Source organism: Amphiprion ocellaris, chromosome 9 (genome assembly GCF_022539595.1).
Source record: "Amphiprion ocellaris isolate individual 3 ecotype Okinawa chromosome 9, ASM2253959v1, whole genome shotgun sequence".
NCBI lineage: Eukaryota > Metazoa > Chordata > Actinopteri > Pomacentridae > Amphiprion > Amphiprion ocellaris.
In genome coordinates this window covers 12186018-12210902 of record NC_072774.1, presented here as the reverse complement: position 1 = coordinate 12210902, position 24885 = coordinate 12186018, and the positions used below count along the sequence as shown (strand labels likewise).

Sequence of the window (24885 nt, the reverse complement as noted above, 5' to 3'; positions counted from 1 at the left end):
GCAGGCTGTGAGGGGACCTGCAGACACACATTGATGTAGTTTGCAGGTGCTCTCCCTTGTTTTGTGGTCACCTAGCATCCTGTTGTGTCTCTTTGCTATAGCTTTGCGTCGATTTGTGTTCATTTTGCGTCTCTTTTTCTAATCTTTTCGGTTTGAATGCATCTCTTGCTGGTCGTTTGCCATCTCGTCATGTTTTTTTTTTGTGCTTCTTTGCAGTCGCTTAGCTACATGAAATTACAACATATGTAGTTAGCGCAACACTTCATGCTTCTGTCCGCTGCTGTTGTGCAAATCGCAGTGACAAAAACAGTTGATGTTACCAAAACCAGCGAAGAAGAAAATAAGATAAAACTTACAGTGATGGACGTTTTACTTTCAGATGTCCAGCATTTATGCACAAATTGGAAAAAAAAAACAGATGGGAACACTCTTAGTAAAAGATAATTCATTGAAACAAAAGAATGGCAACTCTCTGGTTTAGAGATGTCAACAACTAATGACCAACAACGAAAAACAAGTTTTCAGGAAGTTCTCAAACCTTTCCATCTTTGAACTCCTTCCTGTTTGGTGTGAGCTCATGCTTTGTAGGTCAACAACTAAAATGTTGATACTGCCAAAAAAAAAAAAACAACTGTTTTAAGGCCAACATTTTGCAGGATGTCAGCAACCAGAAAATCAAATGAGCACAACAAATCTGCAGAAGGAGAGTTTCCACTGAGAGTTTCCACTGAGAAATAGCTGAGTGAACAGACACAGCTCGATGCTGCTTTTTTGATCTGCAGCCGACACACTATACTCTGGTTTTTTTGTGTGTGTTTTCTTTTCTCTCACACAGACGGAACATTAGTTAACGCCAAACCTTTAATACAGCTCTGCAGGAGCAATAAAAACAACACAGTAAAACACATTATTGACCATAATTACAGTTCATTAAAGCTGTTGGATCCAGTAACAGAGAAACAACTGTACAAAATGTTACAACACAAATATGTTTTAGAAATATAAACACAAGTCTCTGTATACAGCTGGAGGCTAACTGATGCAAAGCAACAATTGCAAAAATGAAGACAATCATTTTTGTAACTTTTTTAATAAAAAATAAAAATTTTGCAATTTCAAATAGTAGCACAATAATAATACAAGAAAAGCATTCAGAGAGCGCAGTACTCCACCTGTTCATTCCCCCATATGACATTGTCAGAAATGCGGCATTTTGTTTTAGAAATGCAGCATTTGATTATCAGAAATCACTGCAACATAGGATGTGGCTATGTAATATAGATGTACCCACAAATTAAATGACTGTGCCCTGAGCACAGGCGTGTTTTATGCATATGTACGTTATGTACAGATACTGAATCACGTGACCTAAATATGGAGCGGGTGGCAGGAGTTGATGGGACTCGGAAACACCTCCACAATTTAATCAATTGTTCCTAGTTTGTGGGTACATCTATATTAAATGGCCACATTCTATGTTGCCGCGATTTCTGCCATAAATTTTTTCAAGATTTCATGCATCAGAAATGACACAATGACTGAGCAGCCTTGGTGGAGTACTGCACTCTCTGAGTGCTTTTCTTGTTTCAGTTTCGTATCTTACTTAAATCTTGCTTTATCTTATCTTGTCTTATATAACAATGGTGTAGTTGTTTTTAGACATTTTAATACACAAATGTTACGTAGAGCTTTTACACTGAAAAGCAGTGGATGTCTGTTGGCTGAGTAGAGGCATTGCGATCAGATCTAAAGCTGCAAGAAAATTTTCAAAAAGTAACTTTTAATGGAACAAACACAAAACTCCCTCATTTCAGCACTGAGAAAACTCAGTTTGTCCAGTTTACAGAACGTAAAGGTCTTTTTGTTCATTTTAAGTTGGTGATTTAAACTCGTATTTTGAAAGAAAAAGCTTTAGCTACTCAGTATCGTTGGCAGTCCTCAAATGTAAGGTTTGAAGAAGCAGCAGAAGATAAGCTGATTTCAGGGGACGTTTCTTCTGTCTGAAGGTTTAAATCTCAGAGCGGCATAATGAAGCTCTGCTGAAGCCTGCAGACACATTATCATCATCATCATCATCATCATCACTGTCATCATTATAGTTGCTGTTGTCATAATCATCATTGTTAACTAGGGATATCAAAATTGAGGCAGATCTAAGCGCCTTTTAACTGATTAGTACCTGCATAAACCTAAACCTGATCATTTGTTTGCATCCAATATCATACAACTGTGGTAAACTTGAACAATTTTCCTAATAAATAAACTAATAGACTCTTACATTATACAGTCTATTTTTACTCAAATAAATAAGGTACCTCATGTTAAGCCATTAGCCTTGGCTCTGTATATTAGGAGTTATGAAATCAGAAGGAGACATCTATCTACTTTTATATTTTCTTAAATTATATATATAAAAATTGTAAAAAAGCAAGGGAAGAGTTCAAAAATATTCATAGTTATTTGAAACAATATTCAAGAAGTGACCTCGCTATATATCCAACCATTTTCATACAGTCCCTACAGAAGAAATGATGCAGTTAAAGTTCAACAGTTAGAATCCAAAACAGGCTGTAAATATCTGTTACCTCTTCACTGATATTTGGTGGACCCTCTGATTTTCCTCCTGTACACAGAAAACAACAAATATTTCACATAGATTTTTTTTCCCTCACATCTGAAATGTATTTTTCTTCCTTTCCTCAGATAAACACAAGATACTGTTCATTCAAGGCAGCTTCGGGGAATTTGGTGAAGATGCAACACTCACGGATTCGCCTCTGTCGGCACAACAACAGGACGCTGAGCGCCATGGCGACGGTCAACAGGACGACACACACGGCACCAGTGATGGAGGCCAGCAGCACACACTGACTGGACTTTCCTGCAGACACATCGAGCATACAGGCGCAGTAGAAACCTTAAAGAATATCTGGATATCTGGATTTCATCTCACATGAAAAACTCTTGGTAAGATAATAATGAAACTGCAAAATATGTGTATAAGTTTCATTACTGATGCCACAAGGGTCAAATGAACTTCATGGACAATAATGAAGAACAAATAAGAGGCACAAAAGTGACAGAGAGCTCTGGTTGAACCTTACCTAGTCTGCTGCTGACAGTCTTTCTGATGCTCAGCTCTCCGTCATTCAGCACACAGGACACCTCCACTCCTGCAGACCAGCTCTCTGCAGGAACATGAACCTGTTGGCTGATGACGACCGCCTGGCTGACGGGGAGGATGGTGGGACTGAGCTGCTGGATGCCATCAGCCCCAACCACCTCCCAGTCCACCGTGACCTGATCAGGGTCCTTCACTCCAGACACCAGACAGGTCAACGGGATGGGGAGGAACGAGTTGACGTCTGAGGGGACCAGGAGCTCGACTGCAGGACTTTGGAGCTGCGACTCTGATGAGAAAGTCCACAGTTTTTTGATTTCAACTTAAACCAGACTCTAAAGTTGTTAGTCTATTAAGTTACAGATTACGCTCTTGCAGAGAGGAACAGAAGTTCACCTTTGGAGGATGGAGGAGCTGTTGGACGCAAAAGACTTTTCAACAAGGTAAACTGAATCTGAGTCTGCCTCAGATCTTCATTATAATTTCTGTTTTTAGCTTTTGTTTTCAGTCACTGTTTGGTTAAGTTTAGGCACCAAAGGTACTTGGTTATGCTGAAGCGCCAAAACCACTGAGCTAAGTTTAGTTGCAAGAACTAGTTGGTTGAATTTAGGCGCCAAGCTACTTTGTTACGTTTATCCCTCCTGTTGTCCTCATTTATGGGAACCAAAATATATTGTTTTCTTGTCTGAAAAAAATCCCAGAATAGAAAAGAAAATTCCAATAATTCCTTAAAAGTTTTCCTTAAAAGTTTTATTTTTTTTTAAAAAATCCCCCAAATTTGGCAAGAAAATTCTTGTAAATATTTTCAAAAAATTAACAAAAATCTTCCAAAAAAATCCTAAAAATATCTAAAGTGATTCCATATATATATATCAGTAAAACTTCAAATATTTTTTAACATTTCTTTTTTTCCACCAAAAAATGTTCAAAGATTTCCCGAAAATGTGGACATCAGAAGTTTGACATTTTCAAACTTTAAAACGGGTCAATTTTGACCTGCAGGACAACACGAGGGTTAAGTCTATCAAAACTGTTAGGTTAAGTTTAGGGATCAAAAATACTTGATTAAGTTTACGCAAAAAACCTACTCTGTTTAAGGTGCCAAAACCAGTGGGTTAAGTCTAGGTACAAAACTAGTTGGTTAAATTTAGGCACCAAAGCCACTCTGTAAAGGTTTATGCACTAAAACTACTGGATTAGGTTTAGGGACCAAAAATGCTTTGTTAAGTTAAAGCCCCAAAACAGCTTGGTTACTCTGAAGCACAAAAACTACTTTGTCAGGTTGAGGCGCCAAAACTACTTGGTGGAATTCAGGTGCCAAGAGTACTTGGTTAAACTTGACAGTCTGGATGCTGATTTGTTGAAGTCAGTGAGGCAATGAGGGCTATTCTTCTGCCTTTCAATGTCTTTTTCCAGAATCAGTCTTTTCCTCTCATGCCATAAAGGCATCATAGCTCTGTTTCTTACATAGAACCGGCATTGCATCCAGCAGCTACTGTGTCATTGTTCTGGTGCACTCTGAGTTAACGCAACAGTCGAAGCTGTTGGATCCTGCACATTAGACTCACGAATGTTGTTTCGTCTTCTTACAATCGAAATTAATCAGCCAGTAATATCCGTAAAAGGCCACAGCACACCTGTAACAGTCAGCATGGTCCCGCTACTGATCTGCAGCAGGAGTCCGTTGATGTAGACGCAGTAATGCCTGCCGACGTCCTGCAGGGTGGCCTTGGAGATCTCCAGCCGACACACCTTCCCTCTATCAGCTCCAGACACAACGCTTGAGACTCTGAGGTTGCTCACCTGTCCGACGTGCAGCCACGCCACCTCAGAGCACCGCCCACCTGTCTCAGTGACGTCACACTGGAGGTTCACTTTTGATCCAGCCGGCACTGATAGAAAAGGTGGAGTCTGAACCAGCAGAGCTCCAGCTGTGACTGCAGGCCCAGATGGAGGAAGACTGGTTTTATTACTGGGTCAGTACTGTTACCCCTCCGATTTTGTTCAGAATTTACATATTTGTTATTTTGGACTCAGCCAAATTATGTACAATATTTTTGGCAGAATTTTGAGAATTTCATATGTTGTCAGACCTGGGAGGTTTCTGTATTTTCACCTTCAGAAAATACCCAGAAAGCCATTTTATAGGCTTAGAAGTCCCACAGTAAAGAAATTCAGTGACAACATGGACAAAATAGTTTCCAGCAAACCCAAATGATGAAATAGCTCCATTTCAGGTCAGATTTTTGAGTACTGGCCCTTCAATTTGGAAAAAAAAGTGCAAAATTCTAGCGTAAGACTTTGAGCAAAGAAATTTCAGTTTGAGTTATATCTCATTTTGACTTTTGTTTTACATTCAGTTTTCCATCACTATTCAGCTAGGTTAAGGAACCAAAACTACCAAAAGCATGCCACTAAGCTTAGCCACCAAAACTACACATTTATTCTTAGGTGCAACAATTACTAAGTTATAGGCACCAAAACTACTTGATTAGGTTTAGGTGCAAAAAATTACATCATTAAGTTTGAGCACCAATAACTTGATTAAAAATAGCTCCAGTGGAGGCAACATTTTAAATTATTGGCCCTTGAAAATGTTCCACGAAGGTTGTATTCTGGCCTCAGAAAGTTCCCTTAACTGTATATATACTGTATATGGATGGAACCATATTTCCTACTAAACATACAGTCTTTGGTCAACATTTCACCAACTTTTAAGGCCCCTATATTCAGTAGAATTTGATGTGTTGCTTTTATGACAAGTCAAGGTTCCAGCTTTTTGCTATGTTGGCTTAAAACCTGTCTAAGATGACTTTAAACTTTTCAAAACTTACAGAATATTTTTAAGAAAAATGACTCAAAATTATGAATTAAAAAAAGATCCAAAGTAACACAAATTGTAAAAAATGACTCAAGATACTAGTCTTTGGTCGACCTTTCAGCAACTTTTGAGGCCTCTAACATCAGTAGAATTTCATGTGTGGCAAGTACAGCAGGACAGGTTTCCAGTTTTTTGCTACTGTGACAAAATGATGATATGGACTCATTAATTGAAGACAAATATTAATGTGCGTAAGGGTCTATATATCTTCATTGTATGTGCAAAGTTACAAGCTGCCAATGGCTGTCTTCATGATTAAATTTAACAGCACAGGAAGCTTAGTTTACCTTAAATGTTCCAATACTTATAAATAACCTATATGTGACATATTTATGACAGCCAAGTCTGTCTTGTAAATAAGTCATGGAAAATGAGAACCATGTGAGCTTTGTTTTTGTCTTAATCAGCAAAAAAGCGTTGTAGCCTGATATGTTTGAGCTGATTTGCTTTTTTGACATTTCACTTCTTGCTGAATATATATCATGCAGCCCAAATCCACACAATACTGACCAGTATATGCACCAACTCAAGAAGACAAACAAAATATACATTTATGATCTAGTAATCATGTATACAAGCCAAACTACATACACAGATATTACATAATTGCTCCACTATATCAAATATACCCCACTGGACTGATCAAGTCTTTTGTCCAGAAGTACAAGAAGTTCCAGTTGGAAAAATATGTATAATTAATAGACATAGCTTATATTTTATGATGCGAAAATCTGAGCTTTTTGAACATCTTACCACAGAGCGCGCTCACACAGATCAGAAGCAGTAGATTCATGTTGCTCAGCAGACGATCAGTTGACAGGATGACGCTGTGATGGTGATTTCAATTTAAAGGTCACCGCAGCAGTTCCCCCGCCTCCAGACACACAGCGACAGGACGTGTTATCACTGTACACCAGCTTCAAGTCTTCAAAGAGGACCACAAAAATATACAACTGCAGCAATATTAGACCTTTGATTGTTCTGTTTTGACTCCAGTAGCAGCTTTTTAGCTCAGAAAAGATGGTGGCCTGCTTTTAGACAGAAAAAATCCACAAAGACTTGAGACATAACAATTTAACCCACACTGCCATCTTTCTCTAAACCACAGACATGAACTTCAGCCTCTTGTGTCACAGTCTTGAACTTCACGTACCCTCCATCCACCCCGACCTCCGCCTCCTCCCTCCTGGATGAATTCTTTAGTGTAGAATTTCATTTCTTCCATTAATTCAAAAATAAATAAATTTTAAAAATGCCTCTAAAAGTAATCCAGCCAGAAATTAGGCTGCACTTTAAAAAAAAAAGCCCATATTCTGCATATTTACAGATTCATGCTTTTATTTCTAGGGTTTATTACAACATGTTTACATGCTTTAATGTGCAAAAACACCTTATTTCTCTCATACTACGTTGTGCTGCAAATATTACTGTCTTAAATGCTTGATTAGATATTTAGTAGACAAAATTCTGTGTTTCTGAAAGCCCAAGATCACAGCTAGCTTTGTCCAAAGACCTTTAGTTTACTGTCATAAAAGAGGACAATAAACAGAAAATATTTACATTGAAAAAATAAAAAGAGACCATTTAGAAGCTAAAAGCTATTAAAATATGCAGATGTTTCCTTCTGCCATTCTTCAAGCCCCCATCTTTTTAAAGCGAGAATTTATGCTATGTACCACTTAACCAACCACAATCCAAGCTAGTATTAGCATTAGCCTCAACACTAGGAAAATCCTTAGTGTTAGCATGTTGTGCAGCTAATGTTAGCACTAGCTGCACAACAATAGGAAATTTCATACTTTTAACATGTTGTGCAGCTAATATAGCTAGCATTAGTATTAGCCACATCAAAAGAAAAAAATGCTCAGGTTTATCATGTTTTTGGCTAATGTGGCTAATATTAGCTTTGGTGGTATTCCCACAGGTCAGAGCTCTGTAAAAAGTGTAACACTGAAGGACATCCAGAGTTGGTGGAAACTTTAATTTAAACCAGTAAACAAGGACTAGGTGGGTGACCGTGTTTTCATGTCATCCGTTGTGCTTCAGTTCACCCTAAACTCAGCTGCTGTTTACATTTGTTAGCTTCTCTTCTGCTCTCTGTGCTCACATAATCTGCATTTTAATACTCTGAATTGACAATACAGCTGTTCTCATTTACAGATTTTTGTATTTCTGTTGTTAGACAGCAGAACGAGGATGAAATAGTATTAGATGTGTTGTACATTATTATAGTCATTGATGGGATTGTAATGATTATTGCAGGAACAATAGAGGTGTACTACTTGTCATCACAGCTTTAAATATCCTTAAAGAGGTTTCATTAGTTCTTTAAAAGATGCTGATGGTGAATGAGTCAGGGAATCAGGAGGACTCTATGGTTTCTTTATGGTCACTTTAGGTTGTTTAGGTGGTCACAAAAACACCCTGAAACAGTTCAGAAGCAGAAGTTTTCTTTTCCAACCAAAGGTTTAGGTTTTTGGTAAAGCAGACTAGTAGCGATAAGCCGGTTCACTGTATGCCTGGTAGGGGTTCTGGTCGTCAGGATGGTAGGCTGGGTGGTTGGGACCTACAACGTTTGCGTTGTTGATGTCTACGTAACCACCATCAGGCTCTACGTAGGCATAGTTCTCCTCTCCATAGTCCACGTCATCGTTAGGGGTGTAGTCAACCAGCAAACTGGATCTTTTCAAAGCCGATTTTTTACCAAATGCGCGATACAGGTGCACAACGACGGCGAACTGAAGAATCTGGAGAAGACAGTCGCAGTTTAACCACAGAATAAATTAGTGTTGGACAGGAAGCAATGAACACGGGGTTTAGAAAATCTCAAGCTACATGTTTGATAAACTGAGTCAGATTCCAACTTTATTACCTGGATCAAGATGAGGCTGAAGTCTATGACGATGATGGTCACTGCGTTCTCCTGCAGCCAATCAGTGAGCTTCTGACTGCAACCCTGAAACGACAAACACATCATCCTGATAGACAAAGAGCACACAGACAGCATGGAGTCAAATAAACATTACATTAACATAGAGGACTTTATGGCTCCTGCACGTATAACAGACTCTCAGTAGAGCACAACACTGTGGGACAGTAGCGTCCTGGTCAATCACTTGGTCATTACGCTCTTAAGCGACCACATTTCATTGGTTCTACAATCCCTGGTGCTACTTTCATCAGGAGGAAAGCTCTAATTCAACAGCCTTCCAGGTTTATTTCATTATTCTTGCTGTGGGAGGAACAGAATAGCTGTGAACATGCCCACAGATGTGAATTTGTCCCACCTAATAGAGACTGCTAGGTCTAACTTATTTAATGAACGTTTAGTTGGAGCCAGCTTGAAACTAGCCGACACTAGGTCGAACAAATAAAACAACACCCAAAGCCACATAACAGAAACAAAGAGACCCAAATAACTGCAATAGAAAATGACCAGAAAGAGACACAAATGGACCACAAAGGCACAAACAGATGCTATTTCTATGCAGAGATAAAACCACACAAAAAAGTACTAGATGCAAAATGGCTGCAATGAGACACAAAACAACCACAAAGAGACTTAAACCAATAAGAATGAGAATCAAAATGACCATAGGAAGTTGCAGAGAGGACACACAAAAAATTCCCGTATAGAGATTAGAACTGTCTTTAAGAGATGCAAAATGCACACAAACTGAATGCAATCACAATGCAAACAAAGACAACCACAAAGACATGCAGAACTACTCAAAACAAACAGCAAGAGCTACAAAATGCTGAAAAACAGTCACAAAAAACTACAAAGACGCACAAAAAAAAAAAAACTAGAAAGAGATGCAAAAGACAGAAGCGGTCAGCTCCAAACTAACAGACACCATGTCAAAGAAGTTGTTGGTGCAGCTGCATTTTGTTCAAACTGACTGACAAACAATAGCAGATCATCTAAAAACTGCAGATAATTTATCTGTGTTGGATTCCTTAGTAGTTGCTCTCCTGAATCACCTGTTGATATAGTTCTATTTTCAGATGTATTTTTTCCCCTGCACCCAATAGATTAGCTGAATACTAGGTACGATTTCAGTTGACCAAGATTGTCTTTTGTTGATTACAGGCCTGATAAGCTGAGAATTGTCATTTTGCATCATGGCGGTCATTTAGACTTTAGTAAAATGCAGAAAGTGGAGCAGACGTCATGAATTTTTCATTCCAGTGTGGAATTTAAAGACAACACAAAGTGAATTTATGCATAAAACTGTTGCACAATTATATAAAACAACAAAAAATCAGGACAAATGGACACAAAACAACTACACTGAAACAAAAATGACCACAAAGAGATGCAAAACAGCCATGAAGTGACCAAAACTGATTACAAAAACACACAAATGAAGCTGCAAAGAAACACAGAATGACTATAAAAACACAAAACATCCACAAAATGACACAAAACAACCACAAAGAGAAACAAAATAATTGCAAAAACATACAAATCAAACTGCGCACAAAATAATTACAGAGACACAAAATGACCATAAAGAACATTTTGTTCTTTGTGGTCTGTTGGGAGGAAATAGAGTCAGAGCTTCATGGTTGGACTGCTGCAAAGTAACGAAGTAGAAGACAAAGAAGAAGAAGAAGACGAAGTAGAAGAAGAAGACAAAGAAGAAGAAAAAGAAGACGAAGTAGAAGAAGAAGACAAAGAAGAAGAAAAAGAAGACAAAGAAGAAGACGAAGAAGAAGAAGACAAAGAAGACAAAGAAGATGAAGAAGATGAAGAAGAAGAAGACAAAGAAGACGAAGATGAAGAAGAAGACAAAGAAGAAGACAAAGAAGAAGACGAAGAAGAAGAAGACAAAGAAGACAAAGAAGACGAAGAAGAAGAAGATGAAGTCAAAGAAGACAAAGAAGATGAAGAAGAAGACAAAGACGAAGAAGAAGAAGACAAAGAAGAAGAAGACGTAGAAGATGAAGAAGACGAAGACGAAGAAGAAGAAGAAGAGAACTCCTGAAACCCATAACACACTTTAATTGGTAATTACCTCACATATGTTGTTTTATATGTCAAACATTTACTGAAGTACCTCACTGAAGGTGCCGTTTCCTCGTCCAAACAGCGGCTCGGTGAAGTTGAGGAGCTCGGAGCACCAGGGTGAGCTGAAGCCGGCGGGATACGAGATGAAACAGGAACATGGAAGCACGTCTGGACTCGACAGGTTCAGACTCTGGATGTAGGAGTTCTTCAGCCAATCACTGGAGCCCCTCATCCCACAGCAGTTCCCCTGCAAATCAGTCACAGTCATTCAGTGTGGTTAGTTGACACTCAGATTTAAAAAGGATCATTGTGGGAATAGAACCAGCAACCGTTCAACAACAGAGACTCACATAGTGCTGCACGTTGTCCAGCAGTGTGTCGACATGGTTGCTGCTGTTTCCGTACTCAAAGATGACCTGATCCACGGCTGCAGTCAGACTCCGTTCAATCTGGAAACAACAAACATTTGTAACAGCTGATAATCCAGCTGCAGATTTACAGCATCTTCATATACATCTACAGTCTAAAAAAAAAGAAGGTACAAATAATAAGAAGAAAGTAACAACTGGATCTTTAAAATCACCAAAACCCCCAAGAATATCACTTTACTGGGACATTTGAGAAGCCACTTCCCATTTTATTTGCTGTTAGTCATCTATGGAATTCTGGTTCAGACCCAATGTTATTTTTATTATATATTTAATTCATTTAAATATTAAGGTTAAGACCCTACAATATGCATTTATTTAAATTTTTAGAGTAAAGATTCTACAACATTAGTTATTTTATCATTTACCAAATTTAAATATTCAAAGCAAGACCTGACAATATTATATAAAACTTTACCTATCCTATTAGGAGGTAAAATCTAGTGTATATGGGCCCAAACCCAAATGTAAAAAGGGATGAATGTTGTAAATAAGCCATAACTGATACCTTTTTATCAATTAGGTTGTTATCCAATTTTGAAAGAAATAGATTGGATCTTATTTGTTGATGTTATCGTAAAACTTGTAACAAAACATGGCAAAAACAGGATAGAGATGTAGAAAATAAATTGAATCATATAATTAAGCACCCAGTGTGCAGAGGATTTTAAAAATACATTTTCAAGTTGTGCTCACCTTCTCTCTGTTAAGGATCAGCAGCAGTGTGACGAACATCTGACCCAGGACCAGGACGATGAGGAAGCCGATGTACTGAAGAGGAAGAACAGAGTTCAGTCGCACCTGCAATCATTTCTGTAATAACTTGTGAAATCAGGTTCAGGCGTGGTGATTGTAACAAATATGCATTCAGTTTGATGTTAACCCTCGCGCTGTCCTCATTTATGGGCACCAAAAAATATTGTTTCCTTGTCTGAAAAAATCCAGAAATTCAGCATAAAAATTCCTCAAATTTCAGAAAATTTGCAAAACCTTCAGGAAGAAAATTCCAATAATTCCTTAAAAGTTTCCCTTGAAAGTTTTATTTAAAAAAAAAAAAATCCCCCAAATGTGGCACGAAAATTCTTATAAATATTTTCAAAAAATGAGTAAAAATCTTCCAAAAAAAATCCTAAAAATATCTAAAATGATTACATATATATCAGTAAAATTTAACCTATTTTCTTTAAGAACATTCACAAAAAAATCAACCAAAATCCAGCAAATTTTGCTGGATTTTGGTAGATTTTTTTTTTTGTGAATGTTCTTAAGAAATATTTTTAATATGTCTTTTTTTCCACCACAAAATTTCCAAAGATTTCTCAAAAATGTTGTAAATGTGGACATCAGAAATTTCACTGTGAAAATATATATTTTTTTCCACATTTTCAGACTTTAAAACGGGTCAATTTTGACCCGCAGGACAACATGAGGGTTAATTACAATGAGAGATTTGCTGTATATTCTATTTGTATGTATCTGAGACCAATAAAATATTTAATTGTTCGTATTTAAATGTACAGATGTCAGTACAGCCCTATCCAATATCATGTCAAATGATTCTAAATTGCAGAACCACACAGTAATCAGATTATTAGTCTAATTACTAATAATCAGACTAATTATTAATTTTGACATTAAATGTCAGTCTCTCAGATATTTTCATCCAAATAGTCTGCAAGAGTAAGTACCCAAACAAAGTAAGGGGTTGACTTTAAAATTTAAAATATCCTGACATGATTTATGTTTTGGTTTAGTTTTAAATAAATTAAACTGAATCGAGTTTGGAGGTGTCATGAAGCGATGATGGACCAACTCACCACCAGCAGCAGGAGTCTGTTCTGGTTGTTAGCTCCAACACATCCAATGACACTGACCGCCACCACCACTCCACCAATCAACAGCAGACCTGCTGCCACCACACGCAACTCCTCTGAACACACACACACACACACACACACACACACACACACACACACACACACACACACACACACACACACACACACACACACACACACACACACACACACACACACACACACGCATAGACACGTGTACTCATTGTTCACTCTATTAAGTACACTTGTGAAATTTAATGAAATCTAGTGTAACAGCTCTGCTTAAATTCCCTTTCAATTTGTCAAAAAGGTGATTTTTATGGTTGTTACTGAGATCAAAGTGGATGGTGTTGGTAGTGCACTGGACTGCAATACCTTTACAGTGTTCCTAATATTTCGTCCACACCTTTACCACACAGGAGGGAGTCAAATATAAACATAATTAGCACCTTTTTGACCAGAAAATGGAGAAGCTTTTTTCAAATATGTGGCAGTGTATTGGCCAACATTAGATTTCACATGGTTCCTAATAAAGTGGCATGTCAGTGTATATTTATGTTGACAGGGTTGGAATTACGGGGGTGGGGGGGGTGTCTGATCCCTCTGATTAAAACATGAAGTTCAAACGAGGTAAAAATCAACTGGTCAGGACTTTGAAGCATCTATGTATCATTCTTTTTAGCTGTAATTGTTAACTTACCATGTATTTCTCTTTTTTGTGGCCGAGAGAATCTTCTAATAAGATTTCACACACCCCTAATGCGGACCGTACCATTTTCTAACCTTGACGTTAGTTGAACGTCTAGGGTTGGCTGGCAACTTGGCATCCGATCCGTCTATGCTAAAGCTAATGGAGTTTCCGTCGGTTAATGTAAGCAGTGTAACGTATTTTACTTTCTTACGTTCAGAGTTTGTGAATTTGAATGTATCGTTTGGTGAACGGTAACGTTAGCTAGCGCATGACTTTTGCCTTAGGTTGGAGTTTAGTTAACAGTTTAGCAAGCTAAACGTCAAGTTGACTTTGCTAGCCGAAGCTAACGTGCCGCTTACTTAACATTAGTTAACTGTTGTTGGAAGGACGCCAAGCAGTCAGCACCAACCTCCAGATCAATTTTTTAAGGCAAGACTGATTTTATTTTGATATCGGTTCAATCACGGCTCTATAACAGGGATGATCACGTTGGAGTAAATTTTTAATTGAGAGTTTTCTGGCAGGTAACGTGATATAAGTTGTCATATTTTTTTTTTTATTTACAAGTTGGATTTTTCAGTCCCTTTAGGTAGTTGTCACCCACATAGTTGCCATCACATAAACCAAAGCTTATTTGATTCCAACCAGGTTTGTGGTGTATATATAGAAAAATCATTTGGGGTCCATGGGGACCCCAGCCGGCCTGTGCGTCTTTTATTTTTTTATGTTGCTCTTGTGATGACTGCTTCAGTTGCATTGTGTTTCATTTCAATTCAGAGGTTCATACACTAATATTGTTAACAATGCACGTTTGTGATTATCAATAGTAATTTTATTGTTTCTTTCATATTTGTATCTATAGACAACACGTTTTAGGAAAATATACATTGAGAGGATTTGGACAGGTACAGAAATATGAAACAGATGAAATTCTTCTGGGGTCCAGCTGGACCCCAAGTGTACGGCTATAGTAGGTTTTGCCACATGTACTGATGAGGGTTAATTTGTTTCCATTCTTGTGTCCTTTGCTCTGTAGAAACACAGCCTGTAGTTCACCAGTAAACTCTCTGGTCAAACCTGAGTCTGGAATGGCGTCATGGTTGTGCCAAAGAGCAGAGAATTTTTTGTTTTTACATGTAAATGATTACTGCAAATAGTTTATTTTAGGGGAATTTTAAATGAAACATATAGAATGCAATCATTTTGATAAAATATCACAATCTAATGCTTAGATTTAGTAACAATTAGTTCACTGATGACTGGAAAGTTGAAAATCAACTATTTTTGCTGCTCTCACAGTTCCTGACTAATAAATGGTGTAATTTTGGCATGTAAAAGAATGAAAAAAAGATAGTTAGTTGATGAATTCAAAATCTGGCGACTTTTAAACAAATTGTCAACTATTCTGATCGTCAAATGATCGATTTAAGGAATTTTGTAAGAAAAAAATGTAAATTTTCTAATTTCACTTTTTTATCACAGCTTCTAAAATGTGAATATTGTCTGTATTTTTGTCCTCCTATATGATTTTAAGTTGAATATTTTTGGGTTGTGGACAAAACAAGACATTGATTAGTTCTGTTGAATTAAAAAATTATCGACAGATTAATTGACAATAAAAATAATTGTTCATCACAGCCCTAATCAAAAGTACTTTTCATTACAGGTTAATCCTTAATCCAGGTATTTTCTTCATCAATCTGTTTGGTTTGCAAAAGATTATTCGTAGTGATTTAATGTCCGTTCTATAACTTTTGTCAAGTTATAAAAATCCTCCTGAATTTGTAGTATAATTGTCAAACTCGTTTTAAGGTGCAGATGTTTTTACATGTTTTTCATGATGATTTTTAAATTTCTTCATATAGGATGGACAAGATGAGCTTCTTAACAACATGCAACATTTAAGTCAGAGTTTTGTGATGGAGCTGGGCTGACAGTTTTCCTCTGCTTCCAGTCTGATAAGCTGCACAAGCTCTGGACTTCTCTTTGAATGCTGTACTGTTCCTTTGGCAAAAATCTGGAGTAAAGCAACGTTACCAGAGGAGAGGATGTTCAGGAAGCTTCCACTGTCAAACAGGATCCAGACTCCACATCCGGCTACAATCAGACCCAGAACCTGCAGACGTCAAAGGTCAGACAGGACTCTTTTATTGTACTCTATTCCTGTACAGATTGATTTAAATGCTTTCATCATATCAGCAGATGCAAACTGGTTACTGATGGATATATTTTAAAGGTTTCACAACCCAGTTAAACAAATAAAAGGAGCATTTATTTATGTAGTCATCATCATAATTAGCTTTACAGAAACCTAAGTAACTAGGTGACACCAACAAGAAGACCAAAGGTCCAAAAAACAATAAATGACAAAAAAAAAATCCATTAAATTAACCAAAGCAACCAAAGATATAGGGTTTTAAAAATTGAAAGAACAAAAAATGTGTAATAAAATAGAAAATAAAGAAAAAGAAAGAAGAACCAACAAAGCCCAAAAAAGAAGATAGTAGTCAATTAGATGTAATAATTATCGGTAATTATTGTAGGCCTCCGTATTAGTAGTAATAATAATAGAATGTCTTTTTGGTATTGCACAGTCACTTTGCTTTTGACTCCACATACTGTATGAGTATGTAGTGACAAATGCAAACTTTTCAATGTTGAGGTATTGTTACTGTAGAACCCTTTCCAGAATAATACAAACAGATCCAGTTGCCTTTGAATAATTACATCGTTGTTGTGATTCTGAATGAAGAAAAGGTGTCTGGGTTTTTTAGGTTCTATTTTTTCATGATTTAAGAGACAACTGAGTTAACAGCGAATCTCCTCACCAGGAAGAGGATGTTAAAAACTGCACAGCAGAACTTCAGCAGCTCGATCTGCACCTCCAGCTTCATCTCCCTGAACTGTGACGACGAGAAGCTCCTTAGTTTAGACTCTCTTTCCGTGGAACCAACACACCAGGTTGTGTCGTTGTTCTTCGTTACGTTCTCCAGCAGAACCCTTTAGCTCCTCTCTGATCCTCGGAGAGCCGAGTCAGTGCTGCAAACATACCTGGGATCAGAGTTCACTTCCTCATTGTGTCTAAACTTTAAACTGACCTGAGTGTATCCATGGGAACACACACAGACACACACACACAGACACACACACAGAGTTGAAAGTATCGATACCTCTTGAGTTTGTTGAAACTGTTACCTAGTCAGTTGTTGCATTTTCTGTTTTTCTACAAGCTGCTATATTTAACTTTAAAAACTACATTTCCCACATTGCCTAGGGTGATGTAAAATCCTGGTAGAAACAATGCAGGAACAAGGAAACACACTGATAATTTAGCAGTTCCATGTATCACAGCTTTCTGCACAGTCAGTTATGATTTACTGGATACAGTCACCAGGTTTAATTCACGTATATAAGCGTAGAGATGGGCGATGAGATTTGTGTTTGCCAGCTAACCATTAGGGAATCTATTGACATATTTACCAACACTGCTATATTAATGTGGGATATAGTATGTGGCATTATGCTGATCCCACTCAGGGAGTTTTTTACTGCCCAGTTTTATCAGGTGACTTGTTTCATTTAGGCCCCTTGAGGATTCATTTTCTGTCTGTCGTTTTTAGTGCAAAAATACTAAATGTTTGCTCTCATTAGCTTCTCAAAAACATGAAGGTTTGCTACTTTTCTTTATCACATAGTAGTAGTAGTAGTAGTAGAAGATGTTTAAAGTGACTATACAGTCAGCTGTCACTGGATTAATGAATAACTGAAGAAAACTTAAAAACATGATGATTCTCAGATTTTCCAGCATCTTGCTTCTCCTATTTCTAATGAATTTGTAGAGGTTTGTTTTGGACGGACATCAGAACAAACAGAGTGTAAAAATACACTTTTCATGTCTGAGTATTAACTCTGAATTTCTTTTTTGTTTTGCTTTTTTGACCTGCTGTCTGTGTCCTGCTTCTTCAGTGTAATCGTGATGCTGCTCTCAGTCCTGTGGTTCAGCTGAATGGCCAGCAGAAGGCGCTGTTTGACCTCAGCTATTCAGGTAGAACTTTTCGTTTTTATTCTGTGCTGCTGTTCTTTGAAATTTTATTCATACTGTACTCTCTAAACCACAAAAACCGCCCGTGGATTTTAAAAAGTGCTAAATTGACATTATTTATTGGCCCCAGATTGTTGGATTTTACACTTTCTTTTAATGATTATTCACATTGTCATACTCCAAGGAGACATTTCTCAGTTCTCTCTCATTTAGGTGTAGGACTTTATACTGAGGGGAAAAGGATTTTTTTACTGACACATATTTCTTAAAAGCTGTTAGTTTTCAATTTTTTGTTTTTCATTTTGTATATATAGATACAAGTCTATAGATAAGGGTTGTCTAGCATCAAAAGTTTAAATTCTAGTTTTATTTATTACTAATTTAAAATATTCTGATATAGCTTAGGAAACTCCTCTAATGATAAACTTCATTTATTTGAATAAATTTAAACCTTTTACCTTTTTGTCAATCACAAAAAGAGTGCTTGTGCACTCAGAACTAAACATCTGGTAAAAACTGCACAGATTTTAGTCTCAAACAAACAGCTGAAAATCTGACTTTGTTCCTGTGTGTTTTAAAATTTAGACTTGCAGACTGAATTCAATGTAACCACCAAAACACACTATGAACTATTACTTGGGGTTCAGAGGGTTAAAGTAAAAATAGTCATCAAGTAGAATTGTCTCTGTTTTTATGGATTTTCAGGGCACCTTCTAATGTCAAACTGTTATTGTTTCTTTTTTTTTTTTTTTTTTTTTTTTACAACTTTGAGCTTTTGAGGAAACTATAGAAAACAAATATAAGGAAAACTGTTAAACATCTAACAGAAAAATATAATGCTGTATAGTCACATAGAGTCTGAAAGTAAAAATAAGTACAAGACATAGCCTGAGAATTTTTCAGCCTGCAATGGCAGGAAGAGAAAATGTATTAACATCGTAAGACAAGAATGGCCCTAGTGTCTTCCAGAGACTGACAGATGCCCCTATTTTAAGGGGGAAAATTGGTCCTTGTTTTCCCTGAAATTCCCCGTAGGACCTCAGGCAGGTTTTGAAGGTCCCCTGGAGGGTCCTCAGACCGCAGTGTGAGACCCTCAACTGCAGTTAATGAGAAATACAAACAGTCAGAGTGACCTCTGACCACAAGCCAAAGAGGAAGACATTAAAGTCAGTCAGAGGTTGCAACTCACCTCGTTCCCACGTCCATCAGCAACAGTACGTGTTTTCACAGCTTGGCAGATGGCCAATCTGCTTCATGTGCCTAGTTGGTCGCCTGGTTACCACGGTGATGTATGATGCATTAATTTGATGCACAAACAGAAAGTTCAGAGCTTCTTGTGTGTCTGTCTTAAGCTGCACATCACACATCACTTTTGGTGATGTCACCATAGCATCTGTGATGCCATTGTGACACGTATGATGTCACCAGTGCGGTTTCCAGCTGAGGACGCATTGCAACGAAGAATGCTCCTCTCCAGTTGGCAGCCAGATGTCAAAACAACCTTAATTTAACTTTACAGCCATGGCTCATGAAACTGCAGGTAACCATAGCGACAGTAGTGATGCTGCAGACTCTGTTCACAGAGGACCCATGACAATCTTGCAGGACCTCTGCGACAGTCTCAATACAGCGTGGACCATCAGAATCTGTAAGGTTAATATATGGTCTAAGCATCAACCTTGAAACCAGGTCTGAAACCTCAGACAGACCTTTGTAGCAGTGTTCCATAATGAGACCCGTACAAAATGTACTTGCAACATCTAAAACTCACCTCAGTCTTTGCATCGACTGACAGAGTTTACAATCACAAACCCACAGTCCTCTTTACAGTGTTTCTCAGCAGGAAGAATGCCTGCAGGCGAGCAATCCATCAGACCGGACCACATAAAACAAAATATCCCTACACCCACTACCCCATCAGAAAATATCACTGGGAACACTGGGGGCCTAAATCTGAAACTGATCCGAGCCTGAGAAAGTACAAAGCAGCAAAACAGAACAAGTTTGCAAAACTGTGCAACAGTTTCGGGGCACTTCATATGTTCGGATTTCATCGCATAGGCAGCTGATCCTCCCAGATTTATTCTGCAGCAGGAGAGCGTTTGGGATCAGTGTCATGCAGCGGAATGAATGAAGAGTATCTGGTGGTCACTTAAGAGGTTCTAGAGATATTTTATGTGGTTCTGGTGGTCAAACACAACATCTTGAAGACTGCAGAATAGGTTCTACAGGTACAAATGCTGAATGAAGGGGTTCTAGAGGTGTTTTATGTTATCCTGGTGGTCATTTAGAAGGTCTTCACTACCATGCCATAGGTTCTAATAGTGAATGAGTAGGTCCTAGAGGTGCTTTTTATGTGGTGTTCTTCAGGTTCTAATGGTCTCTGGTCTCTGAGGGGTCCTAGGTGCCCTTAGAAGGGTTAAATGGTTTTTATCTCCTGGAGGTGCTTTAGGTCATTGTAGCAGTCACAAAGGCAGTTCTAGTGTCATTCAGGAGGTATTAATGATCACTGAGGAGGTCAAAGATATACTTTAGATGGGTGTATTGGATTTTTAAGTTCTTTTAAGAAGTTCTGTAGGATTCTTTTCAGATGTGTTTGTGATGTATCCAAAGGTTCTAGGGATGCTTTTGGTGGTGGTGTTCAAGGAGGATATTCTAGGGTTCCTTAAAAGGGTTGTAGTGGTCATTGGTGGGTTTCTCCGGTGCTTTTGTGCTTATAGAGGTGGGATTAATTCTCACTGAAGAAGTGATCACACTATCAAACATCTAGGATGTTCAGTTTGGGAGATATTTCCCAACATTTTTGCCCATTCATTTTCAATGGTGATACACATAAGTGACATTTTCTGGCCATTATCAAAGGTTTTAAAATAAGTTTAGTAGGTAGCTGTAGTAATGAATATTAGTGAATGAGAAGGTTGTTTAGGTAGTTGTGGTAACAGAGGAGGCTCTAAATTTAGGAGTTTCTTGTGGCACTTTGTGTGATGTTTGCTGGCAAGTAAAACTATTCATATTCATTCAATATTTATGAGATAAGTATTAGTGTGCAGTACTTGCTTAAATCTTGCACACAGGACTGTAGAACATATGTTTTAAAATGTACATGTTAGTACAGAGTCCCGATGGATTCCTGTAAATAAAATGGGATGCGAAACAAACGACGAATATTCGTATCTCAAAATTAATATCCGGATACCACCGTCGGGACCGAATATTCGGATGTTCGGGTCCAGCCCTATCCCTCACGTTTCAAACGTTTCCTTCATTTTTTGGGTTAACATGGTGATAAATCCTGCCCCATCTATTTTATGATTGGTGGGATGAAAAACAACAACAGCGAAGTATAAAATACATGACATGAAAAATACACCATTTCGGCATAACATTATGACCATCTGCCTAGTATTGTGTTGGTCCTCGTTATACTGCTAAAACTCCTCTGACCCAGTGGGGCGTGGACACAGGACCTCTGGGGATGTTCTCAAAATGAAAATGAAAATGAAAATGAAAATGCAATTTAGTGGTATAGTAATGTGATTTTGTGGAAACTGGGTTGGAGAACAGGTGAGAACACAGACACTGTGAGTTTAACTGAGCAGGTCAATGCTTGTTAAAGGAATAAATTCAGCTTGCAGGGAGAAGTTTGAGTGAGGACACACCCCTGCCTCTCTCGCTTTCGCGCTCTCTGTTTCTCTCAGTCAGTGTTTGTCTCTCGTCCAGGATGAACGTGCTGCTGTCTCTCTCTCTCTGGCTCGCTCTGATCATGTTGTCCTGCTGTGGTAAGTGACCTACAACCTTTAACCTGAGGAGAACAGGCGTAAATTGGTCGATCGATCGGCAGACAGAGTTTGAACTGAAAGCAGTTGTAGTTTCCGTGCTGTAAACATCTGCAGCTTAAAACGAGTTTGAACAGGACTGAATGAATCTGCTAAAGAAGTGATTTATCATTCATCCGGGTTTCACTTCAGCCATTTGGGTTTTGCTGCAAATTTCTGTAATGTCACAGGTTAAGACCACAATAATTATTGCTGTAGGGTCCTAAATTATTTGAGTTGAGCCCTGTAATTAATGATGTCAGAGGCTCTTGGCTACATTATTACTCTGGTTAGTTTAATCTCCGTAATTAAAAGTGCAGTGGGGTGTCAACGTTGTTCATTCCACATTTAGAAAATCACACATTTTTTTATCTACTGTAGCTCTTTTTAAGCTTATATGTTCTTACTGATCACTGATTAATAAATGTGCATTGTGTAACCAGATTTGTTGTGCCATATAATGATTTTTTGGCTTGACTAAATAATCCAAGAATAATGCAGACTTTAAAAATAACTAAACCTTTAAACAGTCCTTATTTGAGTCCTGGGTTAACTAGTATTGAAACCAGACTTATAATTTTAGAATTACATTTATAACACTTGCTTCTATTTGACCCAAAGCTGGAGTTTTGCTTTTTACACTGAAAACATGATGATTTTTCTGATTCATCATTTACAGACAACTGCATGGTTCATTGACACACACACCCACCCACACACACACACACACATACACACACACACACAGACACATCTTTACACAGCTGCTGTTGGTGTTGTTGGATAATGATTCCAACCTTCAGTCATTTACTTTACAAGAAAGCCTTTGGAATTATCTGTACTTACAGATAAATTTGTCTTACAATTTGGTCAGCTTTGAACTAACACAGTCTAACAGTATGTAAAAACACACAAGTCATTGTGTTGTTTAGGTCCATGGTGCAAAATTTTGGTAATTTTCTTGCCACTGTATTTTTCATGGGTAGAATGTGAAATGAAATTAAAAAACAAAAAACAGAAACTCCAAAGTCCTACAAATCTTTCACTGTCTTTTTGGTCTATAGCTGATAAATGTTATTTTCCTCGAAACACTTGAGAAGCAGAAGTGAAAGATGAAGTTGTTGAACATGTCATCATGTCTGCGTGTTGGTGGTTTTATTGTGTTGCTCACATGGACAACAAAGTCGGCAGTGAGACCTGAGACAAACACAGTCACCAGACTGTGGCAAGACTGTGTTTAACAGGCTCTGTAGTAAAAGGTAAAGGAACAGTCCAACATTTCTGTAAATCCTGTTGTTCTGTGTAGATGGGTAGAACCTCCTCAGTGCATTTTGGGTCTAACTTTCCTTTTTACAGTATACAACAGAGGTGAGTACACATAATTGAAATACATATATGTCTAACAAACAGAGACTAAACTGAGTCCACCTATGATTTCCAATCAGTGTAACTACATGAACATGGTTTTCAAATGAGCTGTCAACAGCAGAACTTTCTCTTTCTATCTGCATGTCTGCATCATAGTTTCAGATGGAAAAGAATTGAATAGAGGAACTGAAAAATTTTAAGTGGTCGCATTTGTGCGAGTGAATGAGTCATTTCGCTAATTTGGTGTTGCCCAAACCAGCGCAGATAGCTACTGTGTTAGCCACAGTGGTGTAAAGTATAGCACTTATTTCTTCTGTGGCTCTGTCAGTCTGTCCCTGTCTCATATGTAAAACAAACTATTTAGCTGTTGTGTGGTCCTCAAACAAAACTGAGGAAAGAGGTGGTGGCTGGTGGAGATAGACAGGTCTGATTCAGACACACCTGATGATCAGAATACAGGTGCATTTACATGTACTGTTTTCTTTGGTAATGGGAAACACATATGCAGATTAAATCACTTGGACAAATCTGACATTACAGCATTGTATTTCACTCTTTCAAAGTATTTCTTGCCGCAGCCACCAAACAGCAGCTATCACAGCCTGCACTGCGAGGCATTGAGGGAATATCAGTAAATGTAGTGTCAATCGATAATCAAATGTTCAGCTAGTGAGGTGTTTTGCCTGTGCCCAGGTGGAAGGTGCAACCAACTGACTGTTGCTTCACGCAGTGCGACCAGTGAAAAAGTTAGTGTGGATCTCTGAGTCATTAGGTATAGAAGGAGTCATAGTGATGAGCTGCAGTGGTTGTCCTCCTAAAAATGACTCCTGACAGTGAACTACTTCCACAATCTAGCTGAAAAAACATCAGCTTCTTCAGACTTTGCACAGGGGTTATCAATGGAAATCAGAGTTTCTGTGAGCCTCAGACAGTGTGAAGCACACTTTTAACCTCAACCTTCATGGACAGACTCAAAAAAAAAACCATAGCCTTGCTTGCTGTTTTGCACAAATCTGCCACAGGCACCTGAAAAAGAAGCCTGATAAATGATGGAAGCACATTCTTTGGTCAAATGAGATCAAGATAAATTTGTTGGCTTGATGGGGTTTCGCATGTTTTGTGTGAACCTGACGAAGACAGCCACAGTGAATGCATAGTCCTGACAGTGAAGCATGGAGGTGGGAGTGTGATGATGAGTGCAACAGTTAGGCGATAACATTAATAGATGAGTCATGAATGTCTGGACATATCAAAACACTGGCTTACAAAACGACTTCAGTTTCACATCATAGCAAACACTCTTTTGTTCAGTTTAGAAGTAATCTGAGTACTGTAAGTAAGGTGATACAATTTAGAATTATTTGATATTGAAGTGGTAATGTGTGTACTAATTTCTGTTGTATTCTGTAGTGAAGCTTCATTTAATGTAGAGGAACTGTTATCTTAGCTCATCACTCTTTCCAAGTTTGTTGCCCAAACTTTTCTCCACCGTATGCTGCTGAATTGTCCCAAGCAATATTTCTGGTCATCTCCAACAATCTTGGTTATTTAATCTCCACACAGGGTTTTTCCTGCAGAGAATTTTTGTCCAAAAACATACAATTCCAAACTACCCTTCTGAAATACTGAGAGTTGCATTAAAATTAAGCTAAAATTCAATCTTTTCTATATTTTTCCAAAAGACTAG

General features: G+C 38.0%; 2 protein-coding genes and 1 long non-coding RNA gene across 3 annotated transcripts; 1 reads left to right on the top strand and 2 right to left on the bottom strand.

Annotated features, from left to right (window-relative positions):
• Positions 1-271: 271 nt before the first annotated feature.
• Positions 272-6840, bottom strand: LOC118471849 (uncharacterized). Its single transcript, XM_035958624.2, has 6 exons — positions 6756-6840; positions 4759-5058; positions 3105-3410; positions 2768-2881; positions 2586-2623; positions 272-2046 (listed from the first exon to the last, which is right to left on the bottom strand). The coding sequence occupies exons 1-6, from the start codon at positions 6793-6795 to the stop codon at positions 1981-1983; spliced, it is 864 nt and encodes a 287-aa protein (XP_035814517.2). The 5' UTR covers positions 6796-6840; the 3' UTR covers positions 272-1980.
• LOC129349729 (uncharacterized) lies at positions 2648-18588 on the top strand. Its single transcript, XR_008602843.1, has 5 exons — positions 2648-2967; positions 3154-3564; positions 4796-12259; positions 15928-16104; positions 17940-18588. It is a non-coding gene; the product is annotated as an uncharacterized LOC129349729 (long non-coding RNA).
• Positions 7965-17027, bottom strand: si:ch73-139j3.4 (tetraspanin-19). The gene is made up of 8 exons (XM_023293202.3): positions 16802-17027; positions 16011-16089; positions 13262-13374; positions 12141-12215; positions 11367-11465; positions 11066-11263; positions 8875-8958; positions 7965-8749 (listed from the first exon to the last, which is right to left on the bottom strand). The coding sequence occupies exons 1-8, from the start codon at positions 16865-16867 to the stop codon at positions 8492-8494; spliced, it is 972 nt and encodes a 323-aa protein (XP_023148970.2). The 5' UTR covers positions 16868-17027; the 3' UTR covers positions 7965-8491.
• Positions 18589-24885: the final 6297 nt, after the last annotated feature.

Coding starts and splice junctions, on each gene's coding strand:
- LOC118471849 (XM_035958624.2), bottom strand. CDS start 6,795: ATGAATCTACTGCTTCTGATCTGTGTGAGCGCGCTCTGTG. Junction 3,411..4,758: donor GACCATGCTGACTGTTACAG/GTGTGCTGTGGC, acceptor CTTTCTCATCAG/AGTCGCAGCTCCAAAGTCCT. Junction 2,624..2,767: donor GTGCCGACAGAGGCGAATCC/GTGAGTGTTGCA, acceptor TTCTGTGTACAG/GAGGAAAATCAGAGGGTCCA.
- si:ch73-139j3.4 (XM_023293202.3), bottom strand. CDS start 16,867: ATGAAGCTGGAGGTGCAGATCGAGCTGCTGAAGTTCTGCTGTGCAGTT. Junction 11,264..11,366: donor TGGACAACGTGCAGCACTAT/GTGAGTCTCTGT, acceptor ACTGATTTGCAG/GGGAACTGCTGTGGGATGAG. Junction 8,959..11,065: donor GAAACGGCACCTTCAGTGAG/GTACTTCAGTAA, acceptor TTGTCGTTTCAG/GGTTGCAGTCAGAAGCTCAC.